The 18,605-nt window shown below is 43.9% G+C and overlaps 3 protein-coding genes across 4 annotated transcripts in view; 1 reads left to right on the top strand and 2 right to left on the bottom strand.

The window, feature by feature from the left end:
• MEI1 (meiotic double-stranded break formation protein 1) overlaps positions 1–157 on the bottom strand; it is a 38,882-nt gene extending 38,725 nt beyond the window's left edge. Inside the window, exon 1 of the mRNA XM_068191432.1 lies at positions 33–157. Coding sequence (XP_068047533.1) covers positions 33–140 — 108 coding nt within the window. The 5' untranslated portion in view covers positions 141–157. The remainder of the gene's footprint in view (positions 1–32) is intronic.
• Positions 158–164: 7 nt separating this feature from the next.
• SNU13 (small nuclear ribonucleoprotein 13) lies at positions 165–2,051 on the top strand. Its single transcript, XM_068191427.1, has 3 exons — positions 165–292; positions 1,083–1,203; positions 1,768–2,051. The coding sequence occupies exons 1-3, from the start codon at positions 290–292 to the stop codon at positions 2,028–2,030; spliced, it is 387 nt and encodes a 128-aa protein (XP_068047528.1). The 5' UTR covers positions 165–289; the 3' UTR covers positions 2,031–2,051.
• Positions 2,052–5,035: 2,984 nt separating this feature from the next.
• XRCC6 (X-ray repair cross complementing 6) lies at positions 5,036–18,218 on the bottom strand. Of its 2 annotated transcripts, XM_068191402.1 has the most exons (12): positions 18,076–18,218; positions 17,854–17,963; positions 17,613–17,751; positions 15,062–15,316; positions 14,010–14,193; positions 12,489–12,675; positions 11,087–11,255; positions 9,774–9,935; positions 8,744–8,873; positions 7,917–8,017; positions 6,288–6,401; positions 5,036–5,522 (listed from the first exon to the last, which is right to left on the bottom strand). In XM_068191402.1, exons 1-12 carry the CDS (start codon positions 18,161–18,163, stop codon positions 5,326–5,328), a joined length of 1,836 nt encoding a protein of 611 aa, XP_068047503.1. In that variant the 5' UTR covers positions 18,164–18,218; the 3' UTR covers positions 5,036–5,325. The 2 variants fall into 2 exon arrangements, with proteins under 2 accessions (XP_068047503.1, XP_068047504.1); XM_068191403.1 differs by lacking the exon at positions 15,062–15,316.
• Between the last annotated feature and the right edge of the window lie 387 nt (positions 18,219–18,605).

The following is an 18,605-nucleotide window of genomic DNA, read 5'->3' as shown; positions in this document are numbered from 1 at the left end:
CGGGAAGGGACGGCGGGGCAGGCGCTGCGCACCGAGGCGCTGCCGTCGCCCAGGGTCTCCACGGCGCAGGCGAGGCAGAGCGGCGGGCGGAGCGGCAGCGCCCAGCGCGGCCCGTGACCGCCGCACGGCACCGCCGCCATCGGCCGCCGCCGGGGCTGCCGTGCGGCTCCGCGCCCCGCGGTGCTGGCGGCTCCGCCCCGGCACCGCCTCCCTTCCGGCGGCCGCAGCGGCGCTCCCGCCTCTTCCCTCACGGCGCGCTCGGGCCGACAGCAGCGACCGCGCCGCGGCCATGGTGAGTGGCGTCGGGCCCCGGTCTCCTCCTCCTCCTCCTCCTCCTCTTCCTTCTTCTCCTCTTCTTACTCTTCTTCCTCCTGCCTACTCCTACCAGCCCGGGACAGAGGGAGGCCGCCCTCCGGCTGCGCGGCGGGCAGCACGTGGAGGCCGTGCGGGCGGGCGGGGGTGCCCCGCTTGCGGGGCGGGAGGCCCGGGGGGCTGGCGGTCCTGGGCTCACCCGATAATGGGGGACCGGGTGTCTGGGGTGACCCCCACGCCGTGCTGGGAGCCGGAGAGGCCGCGGTTCGGCCAGCGCCAGTCGCTAACACCGCTTGTGACCTCGCTGCTGTGCCACCCCGCTGCCCGTGTTAACGCTTGTTACTTGTGGTTTGCAGAAATAACCCCGATGCGTGCTCTTCTGGTGATTTCTTCAAAACATCTGTTAGTCGGGTAATTTGCACTGTTAAGGTGCACTGAAGTGTTTCATTTTGTCTAGTCTTTGTGGTATAAAACGCCCGAAGACTGCCCCATAAGTGCACTGCTGCAGGTTTGTAAGGTGTAGATTGTGAGTAGATACACTCTTTACTTTGATGTAAAGCATATCTTTCTTACTTTCCCCTTTACTTTGATACAAGAAGAATCCTTACTCTTTTAGGAGTAAAATGCAATGGTGTTTCTTCTGTATGGGCAGAGCAGATTAGACACGACTTCAGAAATCGGTGTATGTGGTGGACATGATGCCTGAGCAGTGTTGATCGGATCAAAGCCTCCTTTGCTCCTATTGTAATATTCTCTACTTTTTCCTTTAGAGTGAGGCAGAAGTGAATCCCAAAGCTTACCCACTGGCTGATGCACAGCTCACCAAAACGCTGCTGGATCTTGTGCAGCAATCCTGCAACTATAAGCAGCTACGCAAGGGAGCCAATGAAGGTGAGACTTGTATGTTGAAAAGTGTGCTACAAGTCACAAGGATTTTGAGAGATGCCATGGGTAGACATTGTCTTTTCTCTGTAGCTGTGAATCACTCATTTTATATAGATCTGGCTATTGCAGGTGTGTGTCTCCTTTCTCTTCCTCCTGTTTTAACAATATTCAGGGACAGAACTAAACTGTAATCTTTTTGACATTTATATGCAATTCTGGTAGATTCCCAAACCGTTCCTGGTGCTTGGTTTGTAATCATGCATGTGTCATTGGTGTGGCAGTAGGCTTACCAGATGCCTAACCAGTTCAGAACCATAAAAGATTTCGGTTTGAAGGTAACTCTAGTGCAACCTGCTCACAACCTCCCTTCACACTTGCTTGAGACTTCACATAGTCAAACTTGTTAAAAACCCACAATTCCTAAGGATATAAATTCAGTAATCTCTTAAAACTCAAGCCCCATATACTAGATCTTCTTCCCACTGATGCCACTTTCAGCATCTCCTGAAGTCGTTTTACATTAGATGTGCTTTCCAGAAAGACCTAGACTGACTCGAGTTTCTTTTACAGCCACCAAAACACTGAACAGAGGGATAGCAGAGTTCATTGTGATGGCAGCAGATGCGGAGCCCTTGGAGATCATCCTGCACCTCCCTCTTCTCTGCGAGGACAAGAACGTACCTTACGTGTTTGTGCGCTCCAAGCAAGCCCTGGGCCGGGCATGCGGCGTTTCCCGGCCTGTCATCGCCTGCTCCATCACCATCAAGGAGGGATCACAGCTAAAGCCTCAGATCCAGTCTGTACAGCAAGCTATAGAAAGACTGTTGGTCTAAGTGCCCATGAGTGTGTGTGTGTGAAATAGGAAAGTGCAACTTAGGGGAAATTAATGTTTAGCTTCAGTTGAGATGATAGTTTTGATATCAATGTTTCATTTCAAAATGCCACATTTTTGTTTAATAATGGCTTAATTCTTAGTGTTTCCGCCTCCTATCCCCCCGCTTTTCTGTTATTCCACTCCAACACATTCATTCTCATACTATTACTTCTTGAAAAGTGACTGTACAACTGTGTTTCCTGTTTTATGTTTAAAAGAAGGACAGAAAAAAAAGTCCCCCTCTTGTCTTCCTGTCTGCCTGCTCAGGGCTTTTTTAACCCACCCGTCAGCTTTCTCTGTGTTGCTAAGCTTGAGCCTCCAGCAGGTATAAGTAGCTCTGTTTCTGAATGGTTTAGGCTACTGAGGAAAAGGTTCCCTGTGTTCAGGCTGCTGGAGTCAGTGATGGAGCAGCACAGGCAGATGTAAGGTAGGCAGCAGCTACTGTGTAGCAGCAGATGGAGGGAGATCAGCACAGCCCTTGGTCTTGAAACCAGACAAGAGACTTCTTCTGTAAGAGATGCACTGGGAGCAGAAAACTTGTGGCAGTAGACAAGGGGAACTCTCTTAACTGGATTATTTTTAAATACTGACTTTTTAAGAAGAAATAAAAATGCTGCAAAGCTAAATAGAATTGTCATTCCCTTGGTGAAGTGTTTGCAACTCTCTGGAGTGTTTCTGCTTGTAAAGCTAAACTGCTCACAGGTTGCCTAAAGGCTATTGCAGTGCAGTAATTAGTTCTTCAGTTTCCTTTGCATGGACTGTTACCACTGAGGTTGGGATTCCTAGAGAAGTGAAGTACAAAACACAGGGCAGAGAGCAGCCTGTTGTGGATGACGAGTACCCTACATCTGGCTGTTAATTATAAAAAGTGCCATGCTTTTTAGCTACTACTGCACTCTAGTCACCTGACTGAAGATGAACCCTTTTAAGTCATGGCCAAGGAAACAGAGAACAAGTAATTTTTCAGATAAATTAATGTGTGTCTCAAGAAGAGAATGCTGTATTATGTCATGTCCTGGAAAAAGAACATGGAGCACCAACAGCAGTCTGGATTAGTGGTGGTTTTATGGACCTAGTTGTAGTTAAATACATATTGTATAATAAATGCACTTCTGCTCTGATTGGTTAAGTTTAAACCCCTGTGTTGGAATATCAAATTTGTTTTCTAATGCCAGATGCCAAAGCAAAATAGCATGGAAACTCCATTAGGTGCAACAGCAGAATGGAAAATAAATTCTCCTGTAATGTTTCCACAGAAGCACTAACTTCATACCTTTCATAAGTACATCCCAAGCAGATGAAGTGAGCTCATGAAAAATTTAAGACATCATGTTTGTCTATTTTTGTAAATGGCTGATACCAGCAATCCTTGCTGAGGTGAACTTGATACAAATACTTCAGAATCCTTTTATTTGTATGAGGTTTAGAAGGGCTCCTGTTCCCTTCTACTGATGCTGACTGTTGAGCTAGTTGTGTGTAGAACTACATTAGAACTACAGCTTTGCCAAGGATTTGCCCTGTTGTACCAAGACTGATGATGTAAGAGAAAGCACACAAGGAGCAGAAATAAAGGATACTTGAGCAAGCAAAACTGTCTTTTTCTGCTCTGAAGCACTCCATCACCAGCCCTTTTAAACTTCTGCTTAATGTGATAGCCTGCTATTAAAAAGAACAAAAAAAAAAACAAAAAAAAAACAAAAAAACAGAAAAAACAGGAGGCAGATCTAAATAACCTAGAACAAACATGCCACAATCATCCAAAGCCTGGAACATAGTGTGCCTGAGGGTTAGCAAGCCAAGAGAGAAATTAACAAGGGTATTTGCAGAATTCAATTCAGAGAATTACAGACACGATAGCCTCACTATTCCACTCTTCAAGCCTTGCTAAGACAAGCATTTACAGTAACTTCCTTGCCCAAGGGCAAAATAGATTGAGTGCTTAGGCAAATCTTTATTAAAAATAACTAATCCAGGCTGACTGGAAGTATAACAGGTAATGTAGTTTCAGTACTGCAGAGCTCAGTGCAGGCTAGCTGCTCTCTGGAGGAATTGTGGAGGTAGAAGTGAGCAGCGTGCTGGCACAGCTAGGACAGGCACAGTGCCAGAAGGGTGGTCACAGCTGGCTCCACACGTGCCACACTACAGACTGGTCAGAGGACAGTTGGTGAGCCACACACAGGAAGCTCTGGACACTAAAAACACTATGCAGACTGAAATGGACACCTCAGGTATCCAGTGTTTGTGTCCCGTAGAAAGTTAAGATTTTCACTAAACAATTAGTAATTTCCTAAAGCAAAAGCAATAACTCTTTATTGGTTTTAGTCATCTTGCACTGCATGACAGGTGGGCCATGCCAGGGATGGAAGTCTATAACCCAAAACACCCAGCTGCAGCCTTCATAAGTATGACTAAGAAAGTAAAAATACTCTATGTAACAAGGGCTCTCTCCATACCTTGCTATTCTATTTTAAAAGCACATATTTGAGTACAGAAGCCTGCACAATAGTCTGACTCATATTTACTTAGAAAGGTGGAAAACCTCTATGCCATCTCAGTAATTTAATTGGGATAAATGCTTGCAGCCTTCCAGGGAACACAATTTGTTTTCCATTTTTAAAGCAGCTTCTGCTATTACCATTTAAAAATGGAAGACTTGTGTGTGCAGATTTGTTAAGTGCCCGCTTTTTGCCCAAGGGATTGGATATTACTTCCCAATAATGATTTTTTTTTTCTTTTAAGATCTGCTGGTAGTATTTGTAACAGTGATGGCAGAAAAGAACCCAGTTTGATTACTAGTACTGATACTGGCAGTTTTGGAGAATAATACATATTTATACCCTCTGTTACGACACAGACTCAATCTGCTGCTTGAATTCATGTGGTGCCATTAACACAGATCATTGTGTTTCCTTACCCTGAACTGAATTCTGCTATCTTTATGACGCAGAGACAGCATAGTCAGTGTTGCAAAGGAAAAGGTCCAAGCTTTTATTAAGAAACCAGAAAGGCACAACTCTGTCCATGTGCAGTGGGTGACCTGAGTTCACAAGCAATTTAATTCTGCCTTTAGCTTCTGTCAACAGAATCCAACTTTGCAGAGATGTTTCACAACAAAGTAAAAAGTTTCTCCACTGCTAGACAGAGCAACATTTAGTTGCCATCTCTTCCCTAGCAAGATTCAATAGACACAGCACCCACTTAAGACAATCAAGATTCTAAGCAGACAGAAGTAAACCAGGGCCTTCCTCTCCAGCTTAGCACTCATTAAAGTATTTGGTTAAAGCATCCACGAGCTCCTGCTTCTTGCTTCCACACCTCAGCTCCAAAAACCTACATGCATCCTTCAGGACAGGTACAGTGAGCTTGCCCAGAGTGCCCTTCTGGACATGATTCCACAGCTCATCTTTTGAGACTTCTACCTTGGGCCTCTTCTCAGTTTGATCATCAGAAGCTAGAAAGATACATTTTAGATCACAAGGATTTAAAAAATTAGAAAGACATCAATGTTTCTTATACCCACCATAGTTAATGGCCATTAGCACATGGTGCTCTACCAGCTACATACTCGCAGACCTAGTTTTCATGTTTTCTTTTAACAAACAGGCACCACCATGTAACTCATGCAGTATTTCATTGATAGGAGTGATCTTAACTCAAGTATGAAACTTTGTGTTCTGATGCAAACATCAGCCTCCAAATGAAACTTAAGGAATTCTCGTTGAGACAGCAGAATGCAATGATTCCACAGGGAGCTCAGCTAACTGACACTCATTTTATGCAGTATTTCATAGACTCCCAAATTACACGTGGACTTCAGCATTGCTTACACATTTAGCCCTTAAGATGCCCATCTTGGACTTGCTAAACAGTCCATGTATAGAAGTCTCACCAACACAAACTGAAAGTGTGATTTTACTATTCTGTTGTAGAACAGAAAGTTGCTAAAATGGTACATATATAATACATATATATTCTGCAGTCATTTACCCACATTACTTCCTATACTTCACTCTGCAGTTTGTCACACCAGCAACTCTCCAACTGGATACCAATATTCTCTACTCTCTAAGAATCAATACTGGATGTAGTACCTCATTGTGGAGATCGGCAGTTGCTGCACTAGCAGCTTCTTTAAACTATGAGACAAACTGAAAACACAGAAGCTTCTAAACAGAATAAAGACATTATATTCTGTGTTTGCACCACCATTACTTACCTTGTTTTCGCTTTACAGCCTTCCCATCAGGATTGTAGTCAGGGGGATAAACCAGCTGCTTAAACTCGTCCACCAGGTTGCCCAGCCTGTGGCTCATCTGTTCAGACTTTGGCACTGGCAAAAGATAAAAATTTGCCTTCTCAGAAACAGTGTGATCACAAGGAAATCTACAAGGCCATCCCTATTGCCAGATGAACTATCAGCTCACCTGGTGGTAAAAATACAATGCTCATTCTACAAAACCACTAGTGTATGGAACCACACAATATTTTGTAGGATCATGTTAAATATTCACCAAGAAGGGACTCACAAAATATGAACTAGCTTAGGTATGCCAACTTCACTCTGTATTGGGATGTAACACCAGTTCATCAAGCACTACAACCACCAGAGAGACCACCGGGACACATGTTAATGATTTTGGGGAAATGATTACCCACGTGTATGTTTCTTCTGAGAAAACCTATATAAACAGCTTTTTCTGTTCTAGAGATGCACGATTTTGGTGGAAATATCCCCTCATGCATCCAGTACTGTAATAAAGAACACCTGCCTCCTAAAGCTGCATTGGTGCTAACAAGTCTGACTATTTTTCCACAACATCACCAGACACAACGGTGCTTCTGTAATAACTAGTCCACAAGTGTCCTGCAAGCATGCAAAAATGCAAATACTTGTGTTACGATACTCCCAAATGAGAAATTTACAGCTCTTGGTAATATCAAGAGTTTGGACATCTGGAATGCCGTGTCCAGGTTCTGGGCTCCCTAATACAAGAGAGATATGGAGCTCCTGGAATGGGTCCAGCAGAGGACAACAAAGATGATTAAAGGAGTGGAACAGCTTCCTTATGAGGAAAGTCTGAAGGAACTGTTCAGCCTCCGGAAGAGATGACAGAGAGGGGAACCTCATCTAAGTATCTGAAGGGAGGGTGTCAAGAGTATAGTGCCAGGCTCCCAGTGGTGCCAAGAAACAGGACAAGAGGCAATGAGCAGAAACTGAAGCACAGGAAGAGCCATCTGAACATGAGGAAGAACTTTACTGGGAAGGTGACTGAGCACTGAAACAGGTCACCCACAGAGGCTGCAGAGTATCCCTCGCAGGAGAAATAATTGCAGAACTACCTGGAACTTATGCTGTGCAATGTGCTGTAGGATAACCCTGCTTGAGCAGGGGGGCTGGACCCCATGACCCACTGCGGTCCCTTCGCTCCTGACGCACTCTGTGGTTACACAAGGCACCGACACATAAAATCTCCCAGTCAGCAGGTGGCAGCACTGCCCCCAGCAGAATAATTCTCTTCATTTGGCCCATTTATCACACTGAAATATTAATGAGAATCTTGAAGAGAGGAATTTCAGAGAAAACATTTCTCACCATAGGAAAGAGGTGATTCAATTTTAATTTTGGATGGTAAAATGAGCATTTTTTTCCTTTACCTTAAAAGTGACAGCAATAGAAAATAAGGTTTCAGTATTTCAGAAGGGACACATCCAGAATCCTACATAGTGAAACTCCACACAATTGAAATATTTCTTAAAATACATTAGGGTTTGTAGTAGCACATATTTATAACAGAGTCACGAGTCCCCTACCCTGCCTCCCTTCACACCCGCCAATAGCTCTCACTTGTAAGATCCTCAGCTTGTTCTGGTTCCGTCATATCCAGCGCCAAAGCCTCCAAATTCCTGAAGTGCTGCTGCAAAACTGGGTTCTCAAAGCTGTCAGCCCTGTCAAGAACCCCCCAAAATGTCAATGCATGCTGCCAAGAAGACAGACAAAACACTTAAGATCTACCACCAACTTATGTCAGAATAAAACTTCGCTCTTTCCCACACAACAATGCATCTCATCAGAACTGCTTTTCCTCTTTGCAGTTTACCTGCTGAATCCTGCATGACAGGATAGTTCCTGTCACGCAGCACCCACATCAGAATGCTGTCTGAGAGTCAGAAAGCTGTATGAAGCAAAAGGAGATAGTGGTATTATACTTTATGTACAGTTATGGTGGCTTCCACCTATCTAGGAAAAAAATCTCCCATGAAAGTACTTCATAGCATTTATTGCATTATTATTTATTTATTTATAATGAAAAAAGGCCTAACTCTTCTTTCTAAAGTGCTCTAATTTAAATGATCTGGGTGTGATCTGCTGTAGAGTGGCAGAACCACAATAAAATGTGATACCTCTGCAACAAACGACAACAGCCCGGAGAACAAGAGCAATTCTACAAAGAACTCCAGAACGTGCTACATAAAGCATTGTGGTGCCTGGGTATCCAGAATGATTAAGAATAAAGTTTGGACAAAGCTACTGCAAAGAGAAGCAATTTCTATCAAAATACATGAAAATCTGATCTCAGGAACACCACAACTGAACAACATGTGCAACGGAGCGAGCAATGGTTGTGCATTCTTCCCCATGCCACCCCCTGCACCCTATTTATCTCCAGGTACCTGTATTTGAACCGCAGCTTCTGAATTATTTCCTTCATTTTGTCTACCTGCTCTTGGCTGGCTGGCACATTTTCTGTAAAATCAACATTACGTTTGTCATCTGCGTAGGGTAGAAAAATCATGTGGAAACCTATACAGAAGAGAGGGAGGAAGACAACAGTTACACAGAAGCATGGTCTCAAAATAATTTATAGAAAAACTAAGATGGTTATTATTGAGGTCTGATGACTCCAAACTAACTTCGTGTTTTGTTGTTAACAACAGCAATCCCTTATAGTTCCAAGTGCCTACAGCACGACGCTCAATCCCAATCTCAGTGTTTGTAACCAACATCTCTATTGGCTTTGTGAAAGACATTCAGACTAAATTCATAGCTATGAGTTGGATACCAATTACTTGCTTTATATGCAGGACATCAACTAGTCCATCTCTCCCACCTCTTACTGGGGCTGCGCTTGAAAAAGATTTCTTTGAAAATTAAGTTATTCTGACACATTATTCTGAAATACATTACTTAGTACACAAGCACTGTTACTTCCCAACTTTACATTCTCCCAGAGGATGTTTTTGCACTTAAAGTGAGAAAATGCAAAACAGCAAGAATCTGCTCCCTAATCATTCCCCACTCGTCTGACATGGCATGAGGCTCACTTTATGTGAGATTATTTAATACTTTACAATCTATTCAAGGATACAACATAATTCAAGAAAAGACATTCTGTCTAGTCTTCAAACATGAAAAAAGGCTTTTCATTTCTATATCAGTTATTTGAATCTGCTAAAAAGAGGCAGAAGGCAGGGAAAACACTCTAGCCAGGTCATACCTGAGCAAGCACTGATGCGACTGGGGCTTTACAAATAGATTCAACATCAGATGCTTACACTGACAAAACTGAAGAAAAGGAACGTTGGAAAGCATTTTCCCTAGTTTTAAGGGAGGGTTGCACTACAAATATTTTCCCTCAATACAGGACGCCATTACACTGACTACATGCAATCCTACAAGGAAAGGTGGCATCTCTTCCCATACCTGGAGGGGCTATCTGCACTTTCTGCTCATCCAGCTCTTCCTCCTGGGGAACCAGGGCCACAAAGCGAGGAGGGACGTTCCGGCGAGGGGTGTATCTGCACAGCATCATCATTGCCCTCTCCAAGCACTTTATCAATAGGGCATTAAACAGCGTTGTACTCCCTGCAAAGGAAACACTGGATTGGTCAGACTGACAGCTTTGCTCCTTTGTTCTGGAATATAAGCCTACATATCACAGGTTTCAAAATCTGTGACTTCTTCAAAATGCTTCCATTATTGTGGAGGTAAAAAGCAGATTTTGGAAGGGAGAAGACTCAAAATGGACGATGTTAGAGAGTCTCTCCTGACCAGCAGTGAGAGCTCTGGTGGAAGAAGTGAAATCACTACCATCTGAGCAACCAAATACTGTGAAATTTTTTCTACAAAGTCTAGTTTTGTGTGGTGGGACATCATAATAGAAGCAGATCACAGACCTTTTGTGGAAGTAACACACTAAGAATTCAGACTTCAGTACTCTTCCTGAGACACATGTTTGTCTCAGGTATATTTCACCAGACACGGTGGTCAGGGAAAGACTGACATACAAATAATGTGGTTGAGCCAGGAAACTGCAGTTAGAGAAGCAAGCATTAGGGTTCTTCTTTCGTCAGACACTGCAAAGCCTTTGGTCATAACTCAGCCCTCTTTATCCACTGCTAGACCGAGGAGCTAAAGGTTTTTTCTTACTACTGCAGATTGGGATATATTTCTAGATGAACATACGTATGTATACCTATAAAAAGGCAAAAAGTAGCAGTTCTAAATGTCCTTGCCTTCTCTCTTTACAAGCCTATAAAGCGCTGTTAATTCAACTATACTTCCTGAGTATCATGTTTCCACTCCTAGCTGATATGGACTTAAAACCAGCAATTATCTCCCCTGGTTTGGGATTTAGGTTTTTCTTTTTTGTTGTTGTTGTTGCTTGGTTTTGTTTGGGCTTTTCAAATCATCTTTACCTTCTTGTCAGGTACTAGGATCCTTCACTTTCATGAATGGCTAAAGCAAATACTTTGTGACTACATCTGCATGGTTAAATTTGCTGCTTTGTCATGATGGATAAACATGAAGCACAATTGGCTGTTCTGCTATAGAAGAAAACAAGAAATATCTGCAACTGAGAGGGGCAATAAAAGTTAATACAGTTCTTCTTAACATTAGCAAGTTTTTAAGTTAGACAAAGCTTTTACACTCAATGATCCTCACTCAAACACACAATGAATCAGCAGGTTACACTAATGCAAGGTGATAAATCTTCTCTTGCCATCTTTGCTTACCTCTCACCAGGGACTCCTCAGGATAGATGAACTGGGAGCGCCTGATATGGTGGTGCTGTTTTAGCATTGAAAGTGGTTTGAAGCCAATCAGAAACAGACCTGGAGAATCAAACTGTTTTAATTCTTCCGTCTCCTCTTTCTCCAGCACAATCTGACGGTTTCCATATGTCTAAACGAGGGAAGAGCAGATGACAGGGCTGCCAGCATTGAAAAAAAGAGGAACAGGAGGCAGGACAGGGCAGGAAGTGCAGGAAGAGGATGCAATTGCTCTGTTCCACCACTTTAAAGAAGGTTATAGACAAGACAGTGTAAACCCTCACGAGTAGTGCACAATGAAATGGCAAGTGACAGTCTGTGACCATTATCCCAAGGGAAGTTCTACCTGAACATAAGCAAAATGCACTTTTCTAAGAAAATGGCTAAGCCCTGATACAGAGAGGCTGTCACATCTCAACTCTGGAGTTCTTCAGAGCTGTCCCAAAAAAGCCCTGAACAACCTGATCTGGTTTTGTGAGTCTTGCTCTGGGCTGGGTTGTACCAGACTTTTTCAGAGGTCCTGTCCAATTATAAACTTATTTCAGCAGATATGTGTCAGCTACCTGCTCCTGACAGAAACAGAGACTGAGAAACAATGTTTCTGTAGCACTATTCATGCATCACAAAATCAAAACCCTATTATAGTCCAGCTGAAGGTAGACATCAGGGTTTAATGCTCAGCTTTCTGTTTATCTTCTATACTTTATTTCAAGAAAATAATATCCACTATAAATAGACTAAATACTTCATTTTAAGACAACAACTTTTAAGAGCTATTAACATGGAAGAAGACACAAAGCACACTTGTGACAGTATACCTAGCAACTACATAACCTGTTCTGAAATAAAGCTGTGCCTGATCACGATGTGACACTCAATTCACATCAGCCAAACTATCAAGCAGGAAGGCAAAACAAAGAAAAATTTCTACAAAAACCTCCAAAGGTAACATGTCTTTTGTTTGGAAAATAGCTCCAACTCTGCTGTGATTCACACTTGTATGTTTAACAAAATGGACCAAATCTGTTCCTAAGGAATCAAAAGTTGACAGCAGCAGCAACGGCAGAGGGTCACTCAAGGTCAGGCTCTGACAACCTCATCCTGCCTTACAGAAAGAAATGACCTGTGTTCCTGACAGCATTCCCAACAGCAGCTATGCCTTCCTATGGCAGTCAAGCCAGGGTGACAACCCATTCTCACCCTGCAGAGCTCACAACACAACCAGCCTGTCCCCAGGTGCATAGAGATGCAAATATTTCTGTAGCTCATCCCGAAAGTGCAATACAAACAAAAGCAGCAAGGGAATTGGCATCTCCCTCACACATCACAGAGACAAGAAAAAGCAGGCACATAATCAATATGTTACCTGAGCCCTTTTAGTGTCACTGGACAGGAGCAAGCTGCCTGTTTTTCCACTAAACATCCTTGTTTTGATTTTAACTGGTTCGTTCGTTTCCCGATAAAGCTTCACTGGAAGTGGTTTATAAGCTTTTTGAATAAGGTTGTAAACACCAACAGAAAGCGCCACATCTTTGCCCAGATGCAGATTTAGCCTGTGTAAAAAAGCAGATACAGACTTGAGATTGCTGAAAAATCACTTCTGCAGAAGAAAATCACCTCCTCATGTAAGTTATTTCCTTTGACCTTCTCCTGTTCTCCTCCCCCAAAATCACATATATCTTTGGAAACATACTATCACTTGAGTCATAATCTCACTTCAATAAAAATATTCTTGCAACATCATCATTTCTCATCAAAAAGTTATCTAAACACAAGTAATTTACCATATTTCTTTGACCTTTTTTTCACTGAAGGGCAGCTATGCTCAAACAGAGCACAGGACAAGTCCCCATTTGGGTACTCCAATTATGCTTATTGTAATGTCCATGAATTCTCACAGCTGTTTGCACAGAAGGCAAAATTCTCCCCCAAAAAAACCACTAAGACAAACAATACCAAGATTTAAGAAAAAATATAAATCAGTAGAGAAAAAAAATAGATGCAAAAGTTTAAAACTAGAAGTAATCATCAAATTATGAGAGCAGAACAGTGAGTTACTACAAATGCTACTTCCTCTCTTGTAAAAGGTATCACTGGTATGGGATTCTTCCTCCCCAGCTATTAGAAAACTTGAGGAACATTGCCAGAAAAGAAAATAAAGCTGCAAGTAAAAGCAAGAATGCCAGTGACAACAGCTCTGGTTGGGATACTTTATAAATATTTATTGGAAAAAAAAAACATTAGGTCGTGAAGATCATTCCCTTACTGTGCTTCCACACCATTCTGCTATGAACTCACTTCCTAAAAAAACAACTGTTACGGAGCATGTGGTTCCAAAAATACTTCCTATCTGCTTTGTCAAGATCCCTGTAATCTCTCTTAAGTATCTCTAATCTTTTAGTAGGAGATTAGAAATATCAAGGCTGAGTGAATCCATGCCAAGTACCTAGACAGACTGGCAACATATAACTATTAATAACAGGAAAAAATACCTAGCATTCACATTCAAATGTTTTTTTTTAACGTTAATATTGGCAAGAAAAGCCTAATTTCAATCAGATTTCACTATAAACAATTTTTTATGTTGCAGCTTTTTAGGTAAGTACTTGGCAATTATGTAATTTTTTTAACAAATTATAATTTCTGGCCAAGCTCAATACAGGATACATCACACAGAAGAAAAAAGAGGTCCACTCTGCTCTTCTCATCCACAAATATCCTTGGAAGCTACAGAAGAAACACCAATCTTGGACTAAAGAATTAAGATTGAGGAATGTAAGTCCCGATGCCTTTAAAGACCAATCATTCCAGAAGAGGAAAATGAGATCAAGTCTGAAAATAACATCAGGTGCCCCTGCTGAATGATGTATCATAAGTAGGCACAAACCTGACTAAAGCCCGTTTCTTTGTCTCCTTTGCTCGTACTTTCTTCATGAGATGTTCCAGTTTCTCTGACTCTTTAGAATGGATCCCAAGGTCCTCATCCTCTGCTACATTTATAATATCCCTGTAGAACAGAGAGACATCAAACCCTCCAGGCTTCTTCAAGTGCATCAAGTCCAAGATGATACCTAGAAACAATGGAAGAGATAAAGAGCAGGATAAGAAACTGCTTTTTTCTTTGATACGTGCATCAGCACGTATCTCTGCACTCTCAGATTTCTCTATCTACACAAATAATTTAAGTGAGAATAAGCTCCAAATTGTCATCTGTACCAGATGTGAAATATTCGGGAGAAAGGGGCGATTCTAGGGCAAGAGGCAAAACACATTCTTTAACTTCAGTCAAAACAATGCTGAATAGAAAATGTTTCCTCTCTAATTAAGAATCTGGACAGCATTGAATATGAAATGGCTCTGATAAGCTCCTATAAAATATAATCTTACCTCAGGCATAGAGGGGAGTACAAATTCAGAAAACCCCTTTCGTTTAGTTACAGGGGCTAATGGATTAAGGAAGCCTCACAGCTTCTAGATCCAGGACATCTCCTGAATTCCAAAAACACTGGTTACCTCAGCTACACAGATGAGCTAATGCTATCTACTCTCTCAACTCGGGCTGATGTCCTTCAGCTAATTCAAAATGGAACCATTAAAGTAGTTTTCTTTTTGTGTTAACTTGGTGTTATTATTCCCTTCCTGAAAAATGGTACAATAACAAAAAAAAGTTTATGTTCTTGGCCCTGTCATGTCCCCATTTATGCTATCAAACTAGAAGGTGATCCTAGAAAACAAGTGCTAGCTACTGGATACCAGATCAGAAAACTTAAATTCTAATTTAGATTAGATACTAAATTTCTGGTTTAGAAACTTTCAGGAACATTCCCCAGTTCTGATGATTTTACATCTTTTTCCATCACAAACCAGCAATGCAGGTAACATCTGCTGCAAAGATTCACCACGTTTATTGTGTCTAAAATTAAAAGTGGAAATAATGACCTGTATCTCTCAGATCACCAGCTCTGGTCCTGGCCAGCTTGGCTTTAGCACTGTCGTTGGCATGAGGGTCATCCTCGTTGGTGAAGAGCATGATCCTCTTATGGCTCAGCCTGACTCGGACGTCACTGAAGAGGTTCGAGCAGGCCCAGAGCGCTTCACCCAGGGAATAGTCAGCGCTGTGGCCAAAGGTCTCCCGGAAAAGTGCCCGTCCTTCGTCTCCCCTGTATTGGTCCAGCTCTAGAACACGCTTCGCACCTGGAGGGGCAACAGCATTCACAGGCGTTAGAAATACTGACAGAAGTACCACGAGCTCTTCTAAGTATGTACCGGGGGTCCCTTGCAGCTGACATCCAAGGAATGCTCCCAAGTACCGCTGTGGCAGCGTCCTTCCAACACCTGGCTGACAAAATTGTCCAGCACGCCCTAACATCTGCAATATCACAAGCCAGTTAGCACAGAAAGCACTTGCTAGGGCAAGAGGACACAAAATGCCCTGGCACCAATATGGGCTCTTTCTGTGGGGAAGGGAAAATGACAGGGATCAAAGTATTGCAAACCTCCTGCACTGAATGCCAAGTGCTCAGCAGCAAAGGCAGCAAACTGCACCTGCTGCAGAGGCCCAGCAGACTGCTGCACCACTACAGAAAAGAGAGGAGTCTGAAATGCATCCTGCATCTCCACAGCATGCTGGGAAGGTGGAGAGCTCCTCCTCCTCCTTCCTCGCCCCTCGTATCAGAGAGAATCCACACAGAGGTGAGATGAAGCCCACACATCACCACGCTGAGAACAGCAACATTCAGGTCAGGTGTCCACAGCCTTGTTGCAGCTCTGAGGATTACTTCAACCCAGCTAGGACTCCTTTTCCCACCTGTTTAACAGCAGGTTCTGTTTTCACCTCATTACAGTGGGAGACAAGCTTTCATTTTTCAGCCACTACATTCTGCAGAGCTTCTTCCTTTGTCCTTCACTTAAGCTCTATAGCACTTACAAAATTTCATTTGAAAATGTTTTCCTCTCCCTCTACTATTTTATTTTCATCTCCTCATCTGTCCTTGAATGTAAATGTTCATAATTACGTACTCCATAATAATCACCTATAGCATCTCTTCCTTATCCCTAGGACTGCTCTCCAGGAGCAGCAAATACACAATTATGCTCCTTTTGAACTGATGCCTTAAGTTTTAGCTTTCATATTTTCTAGCTTCTGTACTACATTGGTACTTTCATATAAAGTGTTAGCAAGTTCTCTTCACAGGGCAGGTAGACAAAACAATCCTTTCCAGCCTGAGAACCAAGGACACTACTGCAGCTTCAGGCCCAAAAATTGTGAGCAACAGCAAACTGAGGAGAGCCATCCAGGAGGATGGGACTTGGTAACCTGAAGCTGAAATTGGACAATTGACCCCAATTTGTAAATGGACCAAAACTCATAAAAGTGTGAAACCTCGTGATCAGGCATCCATCTTGGGTGGAGCCACAGCCAGGCTCTTGTACTGCCCCAGCTGTATACTTTGAAGGCCTTTTAATAAATACCTACTTTATTCCTTTAACACCATCTAGCCTCTGTTCCAGGCAGCCTCACAAGGCATCAGAACACCCACCTTTCACCTGTGCTGTTTTTATCCTCATGGCAAGGCTACTGCCTCTAACATGGGAGAAAGGACAAGCAGGGAAGAAAGAGGAAAATGAAAAAAATCAAGACCTATAAGGCACTGTCTGCCAGAAAAGGGAGAAGAACCTAAGACAGTCCTATCAGGTCTCTATTGTAATAAATTCTGAAAATAGGACAAGATGCAATTATTTCAGGAGAAGCCCCTGTGTCGTTAAACCAGCAACCCCTACTAAAGAAAATGAAATCAAACATCATCAGAGATAAAGGCTGCTATGAAAAGTTGTAGACAAAATTCCCCCAGAAAACTCTCAACTGTCAGACAATCTGTCACCACTAGCATGTATTCTTTGCACTTCTACTGCCTTTCCAATTCAGCAACCAGCACTTATTATCAAGCAGATGGTATGCACTCTTAAGAAAATGAAAGAGCAAAATTCAAGAATTGCAGAACTTATTATGGAAATAAGAGCTGGAACACTCCAAACGGGCTACCATATTGAACCACCTGTTCCTGCTGACAGTGCTTGAACAGGAGGGCTGGACAAGATGACCTCCAAAATCCAATCTCAGCCATTCAGTGATATTCTCCATCAGCTGGAATCCACGGTGCCTTAACACGGATACACACTTCTCTGATGGACATTCAAGAGTTCTGATGAGATACTCTATGGTTTAGCAGACAGCAAGTGAAGCCACCACATTAAAATATAAGAAAAGGCATAGAAAAGGATCTGAACCAACACTAAGAGAAAACGCTAGGTTCTCATAAATTTTCTAAGCATTCAATAAATATCTAAATCTATCCCCACCGCCAACAGTAGATTTCAGTAAGAAGAACTTATCTGATAGCTCTCTGATTTTATAGAGATGAATTATTGACAATGCTAGTACACCAATTTCCTTACTCCCTCTTTTTACACAACCTTCATACCCCTTTACCTGGATTGTCCAGCTCCTGGAGAACATAAATGTGCTTGAAATCTGCCGAATTCTTGTTGTTTTCTGTACCATAGAACACAACACTTAACAGGTCCCTGTCACTGCTGATAATTTTGCTGGTATACACACTCCGGATGCACTGAAAAAAACGCACCCAGGTCAAAATTACAAGAAAATAGTTTTCAGAAAGGAGCGTGTGTGAACGTCTTGCCTTAGCCATTAGCAGTTTATCCATCCCTACCTGGATGGTCATGTCGAAAGGAGTCTCTGCCTCTCCGTCGGACTCGAACATGGCCTTGGAGGCATCCACCAAGAAGATGAGGCTGTCCCGGCCCGAAACCCTCTGGTCCGCTACGGAACGGGGGGAAACACTTTTAGCACCGGCCCCTTCGCCGCCCGTGGAGCCTGGAAAGCAGGCAGTGGGCCCCGATCTGCCCTCCGTGAGGGGGCGGAGGAACCTTACCGACCGCGTCCGACCCTTCCTCCTCTTCCTGCTGCTCCTCCTCCTCCTGCAGCCCCTCGCCCCGGTAGAACGACCCCCACCCCGCCATGGCTCGGGGGTGCCGGTGCCGGAGGAGCTCGGGGGTGCCGGAGGGGCTCGGGGGTGCCGGAGGGGCTCGGGGGTGCCGGAGGGGCTCGGGGGTGCCGCTGCCGGTGCCGGAGGGGCTCGGGGGTGCCGCTGCCGGAGAGGCTCGGGGGTGCCGCTGCCGGTGCCGGAGGGGCTCGGGGGTGCCGCTGCCGGTGCCGGAGGGGCTCGGGGGTGCCGGTGCCGGTGCCGGAGGGGCTCGGGGGTGCCGGTGCCGGTGCCGGAGGGGCTCGGGGGTGCCGGTGCCGGAGGGGCTCGGGGGTGCCGGTGCCGGTGAGGCTCGGGGGTGCCGGTGCCGGTGCCGGTGCCGGAGGGGCTCGGGGGTGCCGCGCCGGCCGCAGCGCCCGGCCCGCACGGCCCCGCTCACGCTCAGCCAAGGCCCTCGCCGGATCGCCCCGCCCCCGCAA

The sequence above is a fragment of the Anomalospiza imberbis genome, chromosome 5, assembly GCF_031753505.1.
Source record: "Anomalospiza imberbis isolate Cuckoo-Finch-1a 21T00152 chromosome 5, ASM3175350v1, whole genome shotgun sequence".
In the NCBI taxonomy this organism is placed as follows: domain Eukaryota; kingdom Metazoa; phylum Chordata; class Aves; order Passeriformes; family Viduidae; genus Anomalospiza; species Anomalospiza imberbis.
Note: the sequence above shows the minus strand (reverse complement) of the source record. Positions and strands in the feature narration are given on the sequence as shown.

What these genes read in the sequence shown, in the direction of transcription:
- SNU13 (XM_068191427.1), top strand. An exon ending in ACGCAAGGGAGCCAATGAAG is followed by an intron (nt 1,204 to 1,767) that starts GTGAGACTTGTA and finishes TTTCTTTTACAG; the next exon opens with CCACCAAAACACTGAACAGA.
- XRCC6 (XM_068191402.1), bottom strand. Translation starts at nt 18,163, where the DNA reads ATGGCGGGGTGGGGGTCGTTCTACCGGGGCGAGGGGCTGCAGGAGGAG. An exon ending in CTTTCGACATGACCATCCAG is followed by an intron (nt 17,752 to 17,853) that starts GTAGGGATGGAT and finishes CGTTTTTTTCAG; the next exon opens with TGCATCCGGAGTGTGTATAC. An exon ending in TGGTGATCTGAGAGATACAG is followed by an intron (nt 14,194 to 15,061) that starts GTCATTATTTCC and finishes CATTGTTTCTAG; the next exon opens with GTATCATCTTGGACTTGATG.